Source organism: Recurvomyces mirabilis (genome assembly GCF_035927965.1).
Source record: "Recurvomyces mirabilis strain CCFEE 5264 chromosome Unknown scaffold_53, whole genome shotgun sequence".
In the NCBI taxonomy this organism is placed as follows: Eukaryota; Fungi; Ascomycota; class Dothideomycetes; order Mycosphaerellales; family Teratosphaeriaceae; genus Recurvomyces; species Recurvomyces mirabilis.
The window spans coordinates 32,055-42,763 of record NW_027041987.1 but is presented as its reverse complement, the minus strand read 5'-3'; the positions used below and the strand labels follow the sequence as shown (position 1 = coordinate 42,763).

The following is a 10,709-nucleotide window of genomic DNA, read 5'->3' as shown; positions in this document are numbered from 1 at the left end:
CCACCTCCTCGTCGACGCGATCGAGCAGCTCTAGTACGAAGAGCAGCTCCACTTCGTCCTCTAGCACCCCGATGTCCACCTCGTCGTCGACGCGATCGAGCAGCTCCAGCTCGAGGGCTAGCTCCACTTCCTCTCCAATCAGCCCTAGCATCTCATCCAGTTCAACATCCGCCCAGCAGACAACTAGTTCCACATTAAGCTCCTTTTCGACTCAGCGATCGACGAAGTCAAAACCAGCAGTTCCTACTGTAACCACAGTCAACCAAAGCAACCAATGCGGTAATAGCAACGCGCCATATTGCTGCACTACGGATGGGTCAGGTACTTACACGACATGCTCACCTATGGGTAAGTACCCTGGATTATATTCGGTCATGTCTTGCTCGCAAGGGTCCTTATCTCAGTTCGCTAATCATGATAATCTAAACAGGTGGCAGTTCCACATGTTCACAGACCATAGTGTGCTGCAACGCCAACAACGTAAGTATCTTCTGTTCCATTGGCTTCGTTACTTTCCCATGGCACTGGTATACTAACCTACTCTCTAGAGCGTTCAAGTCTGTCTCGGCAACGCCAATATTGTTCTCGCCCCAAGCATTAGTATATAACGGTTTGAAGGATATGATGGTGTTTTCCTAACAAGGAGGGAACTGACTTGAGGATGCAACAATAGCAGGCTGTGTGTGTCAGTCATCATATGGCTACTGAGATACACGTCAACCCTGTGATTATTAAAAGCACAATCAGGCTTAGCAGTTGTTTGTTTTGGTTATTTATTCCTCTTTCATGGAACTGGAGATGTTGAGAACCATATCATTCGAATGAAAGCATACGCCTTGGTTTCTTTGTAGTGATCATTTAGGTTTCACCGAAGACATTAATGCGGTACTTAGTGTAGAAACTTCCTGGAGGAGACTTTCTGAAAATGGTATATCAGGTCATGCGGAGTGCATCGCCACCAGTAGAACCTATTTTCACTTCACCAGGAACCAGTGCTACCATACGCTCGTTGTGCTGCACCATCCAATGTTGCATTCGTCGGTATACAAGCCTGTCGGACATGTCTTCTAGCTTCGATCCTCCCTTCTACAACATTGCTGGCGATTCGTTCAGCTCTTTGAGCGTTTCTCTATCCGTGACTCCGCGGTGGAAGCCCGTCATCTCATCTGTGCTGTTTGAGGATGCCGACGAGGGACTACACAACACCAGCTGCGGCGGCTGCTCCGTAGTCTTACGCTCACAGAACCGAGAGTCTCGCCTGAACGCCACGTACGCTGGCAATGCATCTGCCACGCCGTCCGACTGCTCGAAGGAGGCGATTTGGTCGTTGTAATCCCGGCCCGGATACATCAAGGTAGGCATACACTGCCGCCGACACACCTCATTGAACTCTTGTAAGTAGTACCGCACATCGCGATCCGACAACTTCTTACTCACCCCATCTGGGGTGCCCAAGGTGTGGACCATGTAGCCTAGCTTGTGTTTCGGGACAACTTGCGTGAGCACAGACTGGCCTGGATTGCTGACGAAGATGTCCGCCGCTTTGACGTGCGACCACGCCCAGTCCCAGACCTGTGCAGCTGGACTTGCGGGATCTGCGACCTGATCGGGGCGAATGTCGACGTGAGACCGGTAGACCACCGGGCGGTAGAAATCAAGGCGTTTTGCTATGGTAAACAGGACGGCCATGTGCGGTTCGTCGATTGCGATCACATATGCGCCGCCCTTTGAACGCGGCGCAAGGGGCGCTCCGTCGGCCGTCCAGAGATGCTCGGCGTTGCTTGTGACCCAGTCCGTGACTTTCTGTTGCTGCTCGGGTGTTAAGTGTTGTTCGAGATTCGCAGTCCCCCGAAGTAAACGCTCATTCATCTCAGGAATTCGTAGAACTTCGGGCTTGGGGGTTGGAGTGCACATAACGGCGTCAGCTTGATCTCGATCAGGAGATGTACGCGGCGGCCGACTAACTCACCACATACTGTCCACACCCGCCAGACGCAGGAATCTCAATAGGGCGTGCTCCGTAACTGCGACTTCGCTCCCATCTGCTCTTGCTGAGAAAAAGGAAGGGTTGCTGTGATTGTTAGTATTGCTTCGCACCGATCACGCGTTGGAAGCGATGGCGCAATTTCGACGCGTAGATGGACTGGTTTACTACACTGGCAAGACTGTGTTTCGAATCGCGCTTGCGATCGAAGTCGTCAGGGCCAAGGTAGTGCGGCATGATGGGCGTGAAGCTTGAGGATGAGCAGGATTTGGCGACAGAGCCGAAGAGGATGTGGGTAAGGATGAATGCGGATGTGCGTGAACTTATCTTGAAGTGAATCTCTGAAGTGAATCGCCTTCGATTGTGATATGTGGCCGATGCTCTATTCGCTGTCAACGAGCACAATACATGAGCTGACGTTTTGTCTCGACCCAGATCATGGGGCTTGGAGGATTCCTTCGCCGCGCGAGGGTACGCTACATGCACATGTGATTGCATTCACGAGGTCTAGGAGACATATCAGGCTTCCGTGAGCCGGTCATATATGCTGAGGTGGAGTGACGTGCCACGCCATCTTCATTCGTCCTTACCCGGGAGTCGTAAAAGTGGCGATACGACATAGTCGTATCGTTCGTGCAAGGCATGACTTTATCATGGATTGGCGTGGTGATGCAAGCCTAACCAGTGACTGCTGATCAATTACGATGGAATGGCATCTGGACTACGGCTATCTTGAGTGGCGATATGAATCTTCGGACGTGGTGATGCGCGTAGCTGATATCTTTGAAAGCGCTCTGGCCACCTGGGTCGCTCCATGTGCTGTTTGCCGGAGGATGTTGGTGAAGGGGACTGGGAAGCTAAGGCTCTACGCGGCCGTTAGCGACCTGCATAGATGACTAGATGTTGCGGAGCTGACCAAGGCCAGTGCACAAGACATGGCGCTTGCAAAGGCACATCAGCTAGTCTGCAGAAAATGGCTCCCTGTGGATGCCGTGCGCACGTCGCACATGCGTCCGTAAGTCGAGCTGTCGCCATTCTTGACCTTCTCACCCAACGACGAGAGGAAAATTGATGGGTCAGCTTCCAACCTCTTTCATGCAGAAGCACATGGCCCCGTATTCTGCAGATGACCCAACAATATGGAGGAAGGCCGCACCTCTGCGCCGCCATCACTCTTACACATCCCGGTAGTGATTCCGCTTTGTCAGCCCGACCGCAAGCGGCCCGAGTTTTGTTCAGGCTGCACAGATCTTGATGGAAAGGAGGGGGAGCATTGTGGGTCGGGCATGAATCTGAAAGATAGAAGTCGGGCAGACGCTTGTGTATTGGAGTCATGCCCTTGTAAGGAAGAATGATTGATTTCCCTTCTGCTCGACGACACATGCTTCGTGCGGATGACTACGAGAACTCTATGAGAAGACGGGCTGGGTTGTAATTACTGTACCGTATAGTAAATGTTCATGCGCTGTAACCTTTGAGGTGTAATGAAGATCAGCGCAGCCGGAACAACAGTTTTACCTGCATGCCTGTGATGCTAGAGTCTACCAATGCGCGGAAAGCTTACAACGCTTTGACCGCTGTTGGTTCTACTAATAGCGGGTCACCGAGTCGCGTTCACAGAAGCTCTGAGCAGATGCTCGCGCCCGTGATTCTAGCTCATACCGTGTCTACGGCGCTTGTTCTCCTTTTCTTACAAATTCCGGGTAGTCCTCCGCTCTCTTATCCGGCTTTGGTACGCCATCGAATCCTCCTTGCCGCCGACGTTAGCGGCGACTGGCGGAGCAGATTCGAATCGTCTTCCCGTGCCCACACAGTCTCTACCGCTTTCCTCGTCCACTAGTACGATCATCCAAACGCCCACGGCGCCGCTATGGCCACGTAATGGTGTGCAATGAATCCACCTTGGACTCCCTTCTCCGTCGCCGTCTTCGTCTGCTCTTCTCAGCCAGCGCACCTTGGCCGTCACGCTGCGGCCTTCTGCAAGCACGCCTGCGAGGTCAGAGCGCACATGCGAGGAATCGCCGATGTGGTTGTGGAAGGGTCATTGGAGGATACCAGGCACGCGAAGGGAAGGGGAGGTGAAGAGGATGCGGTGAGAAGGTGCTGGGCGCACAAGGAGGTACTACATGATGTCAGCTCAATCGGACATTGCATGTGGTGACGGGCCGTGCTCACGTGCTGATAGACCCCGTCCAACTTCCCGTTCAGAGCCTCCTTAACCGTGCTGCCGATACTGCTTGCCCCACCATCTCTCTGTCCCGCGTCCAGCGCATTTTGGCTCGGGTCGTTCAGCAGTAGTCTCCTCCTCCTTCTACCGTGGCTCGTGCTTTCCGCATCATTCTCGTCCACGTACTCCTTGTGCATGCTACCACCATGTCTCCGCACCCTTTCGAGCTCCGCACTATCGAACATCTCGCTCAGCTCCTGGAACTCATCCTTCCTGCTCTCCTCCTTTATGTACGCAGAGCCTTCCGAATCCTGCTCTTCCTCCACCACCCTAAGGAGACCGTCGAGACCGCTACAGTCCTTAATCAGGCCGGACACGTCCACTTGCGCACCGATGTAATATCTTATGTTTCCCCGGCTGTCCATAAGCGGCGCAATCATCAGTAAGTCCATGAACGGACTGCCATCTCGCCTATAATTCACGAGGACCTCACTTAGCTCTTTGCCAGCTTTGCGAGCTTGCGCGAGTCTCCGTACAGAGTTCGGATCCATCCCGGGTCCTTGCAGGAAACGGCAATTGCGACCAAGGGCATAACGTATGCCGTACTGTATCGCGCGTGTGAACTCTTCGGATGCGAAGACAATCGGGTTGTTCGGCCTGGCCGAGAGCGGGACCAACAGCAGGTGGTATAGCAAAAACTTGAGCTGGGACGCGGTCAGATGTGACGGTGGGCTTGTGTTCGCGCTTATATTTGCTTGCAGATGCGAAGTCCAGAGTTTCTGTCTGGGCGGGCGCAGCGCATTGGCTGTAAACAGACTCCACTGGTGCTTTAGCTCGGTGGTACGACGCCTCCTGGGGTTGATTGTATCTGGATGCAGGTGCAGATTCCTGGCTGTCTAGCTGCGAAAATGCTTGAGCCTGTTCGTACGTGTTCTCCAGTGGCTCTTCAGCGCGGCTATCTCTTGCCGCTAGCGGGTAGTATTGGCTCTTGGGTTGGGAGGTTCCCTTCGCTGGTGCTGGCGCGCGATCGTGCCCTGCTACGCGCGCCGAATCTCTGCTGTATCTAGACACAGACGCGAAGTCCTGGGATGCCGTTTGTGTGATTGCTGGGCTTTCTCTATACAGAGTAGAAAGTGTTGGCGTCTGTTTGTACGTGGGCTCCGCAGGGGCATGGCCCCGACTGTATGTAGGCTCCTCTGGTGCTTGAGCTCGGGGTATGAGTACCTGCGGACTCTGTCCATGTGCGGGCCGATAGCGACTTTGGCTCTTGAGGCTCGTTGGGCTGCTCGATCAAAGCAGCTGCGGCCCAGGATGTGACGGATTGTTGTGCCGGTTGTGCTTGCGGAAGCCGGGAACGATTTCCAAGTGGTGCAGATTTATGTCTCGACGGTTTTTGCTGTTGCGTCTCCAGGCTCGATTCAGCAGCTTCCGTCGGAGAGAGAAACTGGCTCCGAGCAGTCGACTGAGGTTGATGACTCGTCCGTCGACCCTCGTCAGCAGGTGGCGATGGCGTCTCGGATCGCCTGGGCGACCTTGGTGGCACAACTGGCGTCGGCATAAAGATGTCACTGTGATCAAAGAGAGGCAGCGTTTCCTCCTCCTCGCTCGGTCGATCACTGCCATCAAGTTCAACCGCCGTGACACTGCCCGTAACATCCAGCGGTGCTTGGCTATCGGGAGGCGGTGCGGAGTTCAGATGATCGCGCAATTCTCGAGCCAGGCTCGTCTTGGTCATCTAGCAAGTTCTGCCAAGCGCTGGCGTACTCAACAGTGTCATCAGCAATATTGTATTGCTAAGGTACGAACCCGAATCTTATTGCTCGTTGAACATGAGTCCCACACGTCGAGCAAAGTGAACTCACATTTCCTTTGCATTTAAGCGCGTCAGGTTGGGAAATATGTTGCCCGACGCATCAGAGTAGTTTTGGTACAGATTCTTGTCGCATGACGTGATAGAAAAGTTGTCGTTGAGGATCCCAATTGACCTTCATCATGTTTTGCGTTAGATTGGAGGAGACGGAACTGAACTCCGATACCAGGTCCTCGCGGCCAACGCGCGCTTATCGTGCTAATGACATTGGCATCAGCAATCAGGTAAGTATTGAACGGAACAGTATAGCCGTAGCCACCGGAAAAGGAATACTCCGGGACTAGAAAGTCTTCGAGGTTCGGAAAATTGACGTCGGAGGGTACCTCAAAGACAGTTTGCAGTCCAGCGATTGTATGTTCAGTAGCGTCCCAGACCTAGAGTCTGGTTAGTCTCAACCAAACCCAGGAACACAGATATAGCTACCGGTTGGTGCCAGTAGAGGCCAACTTCTGGGTCATAGTAAGGTTCCCAGCTCCGATAGTGCTCAACGAGATCGTGCAAGTAGGTTTCCATCAAAGCCAAGTTGACAGTAGTGATTGCCCATTGGTAGAGATCATCGCCTATTGTCCCAGAGTATCTTGAAGGAGCTGACAAAGTGTGTGTTGCCAATTGTTGTTCAACCCGGTCGATGTTCGTCATCCATCGTTCATCCAACCATTGGCCGGAACCTCCATCGTAATTGTGGCCCAGATAAGAACCCAAATGTGCAGGGCCTTTGAAAGTGTCATAGTGACATTGTCGCTTGACCACGCTCCATCGGTAGTAGTAAACCTTGAGTAGTCAGTGTCTATCAACTTAATGATGCGTCCTTCGAAGGCATGCCTCTTGAATCATTCTCCCACTATTTCTCATATCATCACTGATAGGCAAATCATTGAACGGGACATGATTGAGATACCAGCTTGGTTCATTCAGGCCTTGGACGAGACGTTCTTTGTTTAGGGTTCCTGCGATGGCAGGGCCGGCGTAAAGCACCACGGCCACAGCAGCGAATTGCACAATCGTTCTCATTGCAACGGGCCAGTGAAACGATGCGATGGGAAAAGATGAAATTTGGAAAACTTATACGATGGAGTATAATGGCTACTATGTGCTGTATATCAGGAGGTAGCTGGACGTGGTGACAGCAAGAATGACCCGCGCTATTGCACGGCTCCACACGATCCGCGACCGCAACCAGTACCCACATCCCGGTGTTGCGACACAAAAACGGGCAATTCAGTTCTCGGGTGGTGCCCAGCAGACCTTCTATGTTAAGTGCGGCAGCGCTTCCTCGCTGCATACACTCCTCAGTCTAAATCAGCGGTCCATTTGGCGATTCTTTGGAGTTCTGAAGAGCTGCATGGAACGACAAAGGCTCTGCGCTGTCATACATTCTACTCAGAATGCATATCGCTGCAAATGAAAACTCATGATACAGCTCGCCACAAAGGACGGCGCTGGAAAGGACAGTCAGCGCTGCCTTGGCTGCCTTCACCGGCCGAGTCTGCGGCGCCTCATATCACAGCGTTACGCGTACATGACGGAGTGGATGCCTTGACATCTCACAACACATAACGTGCCCACACGATTCGATATTGCCGTCGAGGAAGTTTCGATGTGGATTGGCGTTCCATGTGAAGATTGATCTCGTCGCGACTGGCGTTAAAACGCGACCTGGATGCCTGACGTGCCCGATGGAGCCGTCTGTGGCGCAGCCCTCCTGGTTGCAAGTGCGAAGCCAGCTCGTATTGGTGGTGATCATCTAATCACTGGAGCACGACTGTGCCGCATGTCCTCACAGTAATCTCGATGCAGGTTATGCGGAGTGCTTGCTCACGAAACAGGTGGGCAATTGACGATCAGCCACACTTGAAAGTGTATTGCAGACGTCAAGTAGGCAGACGATGCTAAAGCAGCTACACTGACCACTTAATACGCTAGCCGAACAAATCGACACGAACGTTCCCATAAACATGTCCGGTTAGCGTAAAACACTCCTTGAAGGCAGACTGAGGGGGCGGGTAATAGACCAAGTGTCTCGATCGGCATTCAGCAAAGCTGGAATCTCACCGTGCATTTTGGTGTGTATGTCACGCCGACTGAGTATGAACTATCTGACGAGGATCGACTATTTTCCGATGGAAAACGTGTCCGTGGTGTACTACTTCTTACATCAACAAGACATCGGAGAGGGGAGAGAGCTTATGCGAATCTTTGCGTCGTCGACGCTGTGTCGTCGCCTACATATATGACTTCATCCTCCATCGCCTACGAGAACTTCAACGCTGGCGCCAAGGCATTCGAGCGAGCAACACCGGCGTCATATAGAGCCTGGAGATCGGCCTGCCACTGCCCAACGTACGGGCGCAAGATGCGACGATCATACGTCAACAACCCATTCACCTCTCCCTCCACATCAGTCGTCTGAGTCCAAACACCCCCGCTGCAAGCATACAACTTAACCTGGTCGAGAATCTCCCCGAGCAGACGATGACCCCTGTAATTCCATGCCTCGATCGTCAAGTCGATCTCGTATGTCTGGTTGATCGTGTTGATGGCTTCCTGGACGTTCCAGAGGTGCTCGATGGAGACGTTTTTGCCGATGCCTCCAAACTCTCCTTGGATGCCGATGCGAGTGGGATCATATGGGCTGGATTGGATGGAGTAAAAAGGTGAGCCGCACTGCGGGTTGGCGTAGTGATGATTATCGGAGAAATCACCGGCGCCGTGATCGTACCAACCGGTAGTGGCATCCACCAACCTCGTTGGATCGAGCTGTCTTACGATATCTGTTAGACGGAATTCGGGATAGTAGTTCGTAAGCTGGCCCCAGCCCTCGTTGTAGATGATCTGAAGATGTCAGCAGGTGCAAGAGCGAAGATATTTCGGACATCTTACCCAGGTAATGATGCTAGGGAATACCCTTTGCTGAGTGACGAGGAGTTCAAGCTGACGCTGGAACTCGGCCTGTTGAGTGGCGTCCGGCAGGATAGTTTCGACCGTGCAATTGGACAGAGTCTCCGTCTGCAACGGGCGCAGAGCGGGCATGTCTTGAATCACCATAAGGCCCATTTCGTCGCAAGCCTGGTAATACAATGCGTTCTCAACCTTGATATGCTTGCGCAGCATGTTGAAGCCCAGGTTCTTCAGCGTCTGCAGATCGTAAACCATAGCCTCTCTATTCGGCGGAACATAGATGCCATCTGGCCAGAAGCCTTGATCCAAAGTGCCGAAAAGGAAGAGGAATTCGCCGTTCAAGAGAGGTCGCTCGATGCCGTTAACAACTCCCTTGGAGATTGTCCGGAAGCCGGTATAGCTGTAGACGGTGTCACTGCCGACCGTGATCGTGATGTCATACAGTGAAGGCGAGCTCGGAGACCAGAGCTTTGGCGAAGACACTTGGAACGTGAACGGCGATCCAGCGGTGCCACTATGAGTGGCGACTGTGGACTTCGAGCTGCGGTCAATAATTGAGATCGAGGCGGCGGAGCTGTTTGAGCTTGAGGAAGTGATCGTCGCATTGACTGCATTGCGTTAGCAAAATCACGGTGGAAACATCGAGATCATTGTTTTACCAGTGCCGTCCATGCCTGCCGAAATATCAAGCTCCGTAATGTAGTCCGACGGTGCTGACTCGATCCACACACTCTGCCATATACCACTGCAGGGAGTATAGAAGATGTGCGAAGGATGCAGAGTCTGCTTGCCGATTGGAATGACATAGGGATCCTCATCTGTGGGATCGTGAACGAACACCAGCCTATCGCGTATGTCAGCGGTCGAATTCACCCAACACGGGGTCCTGTAAGCGAGCATACAGTTCGTTTGCGCCACTATCAAGGTAGCTCGTAACGTCGACTGTGAACGCAAAATAGCCGCCACGATGGAACGTTGCATTAAGTCCGTTCACGAACACGGTGGCTTCATAGTCAATAGCACCAAAATTGAGCAGTACGCTGCTTCCGGTCCAATTCGACGGAACAGTGAACGAGGTGGCGAACCAGGAGTAGATGTTGTACGTCGTTTGGATCCCTGCGGAAGTCGTCAGACGAAGAAACCTTACTTCGGTCACAGAACGATGACTTACCTGAAAGACCGCTTTCCAGACACGACGGCACAAGCACTTCGTTCGCCAAGTTTTTCCCAACTGGTGGACTGTTCACTGCATCCAAGCTGGAAGCATTCTGGTATGTCCAGATGCCGTTCAAGCTTTGCCACTGAGTACGCTGAAGCTGAGGACGTGGGTACTCGGGCCATGGATCCGTACCAACTTCGTACGTCCAGTCGGTAGTCAATGGAGGCGTCTTGACCGAGTATGGAGAGGCAGCTGTGCTGTTCCCACCACCTGAAGTGCCAGTGCTTGTGCTGCTGGGACTAGTTGTAGCGCGCCCAGTGCCTCTACTGCTCGGACCAGTTGTGGCGCTCCCAGTGCTTGCGGTGCTCACGCTCGCCGTACCGGTCGGGCTTGTAGTACTACCAATGTAAGACGTGCTGAGCGAGCTTCCTACCATGCTACCCGTACTTGAGGTGATCGGGTTTCCAGTCTTGGAAGACTCCCATGGATAAGGCTGCCATGAGTTCGACCAAGGGTAGGGGTTGTAGGTACCTTGGGCGGCAGACGCCAAGACGTAGGTCGAAAACACGGCCGTAGTCCACATATTGGCAGACAGTTTGTGGAAATAAGCAGTCGTGAACATTTGAGAATG

The 10,709-nt window shown here is 53.0% G+C and overlaps 3 protein-coding genes across 3 annotated transcripts; all 3 read right to left on the bottom strand.

Annotated features, from left to right (window-relative positions):
• Positions 1-1,086: 1,086 nt before the first annotated feature.
• On the bottom strand, positions 1,087-2,221 carry LTS14_010847 (uncharacterized protein; the record flags this gene model as incomplete). The annotated part of the gene is made up of 3 exons (XM_064843523.1): positions 1,087-1,925; positions 1,977-2,051; positions 2,098-2,221. 3 exons carry the CDS (start codon positions 2,219-2,221, stop codon positions 1,087-1,089), a joined length of 1,038 nt encoding a protein of 345 aa, XP_064688901.1.
• A 1,725-nt stretch (positions 2,222-3,946) lies between these two features.
• LTS14_010846 (uncharacterized protein) lies at positions 3,947-5,886 on the bottom strand (the record flags this gene model as incomplete). Its single annotated transcript, XM_064843522.1, is given in 3 exon segments — positions 3,947-4,756; positions 4,776-5,353; positions 5,376-5,886. 3 exon segments carry the CDS (start codon positions 5,884-5,886, stop codon positions 3,947-3,949), a joined length of 1,899 nt encoding a protein of 632 aa, XP_064688900.1.
• Positions 5,887-8,271: 2,385 nt separating this feature from the next.
• On the bottom strand, positions 8,272-10,661 carry LTS14_010845 (uncharacterized protein; the record flags this gene model as incomplete). Its single annotated transcript, XM_064843521.1, has 5 exons — positions 8,272-8,853; positions 8,902-9,527; positions 9,579-9,763; positions 9,822-10,035; positions 10,091-10,661. The coding sequence occupies 5 exons, from the start codon at positions 10,659-10,661 to the stop codon at positions 8,272-8,274; spliced, it is 2,178 nt and encodes a 725-aa protein (XP_064688899.1).
• Positions 10,662-10,709: the final 48 nt, after the last annotated feature.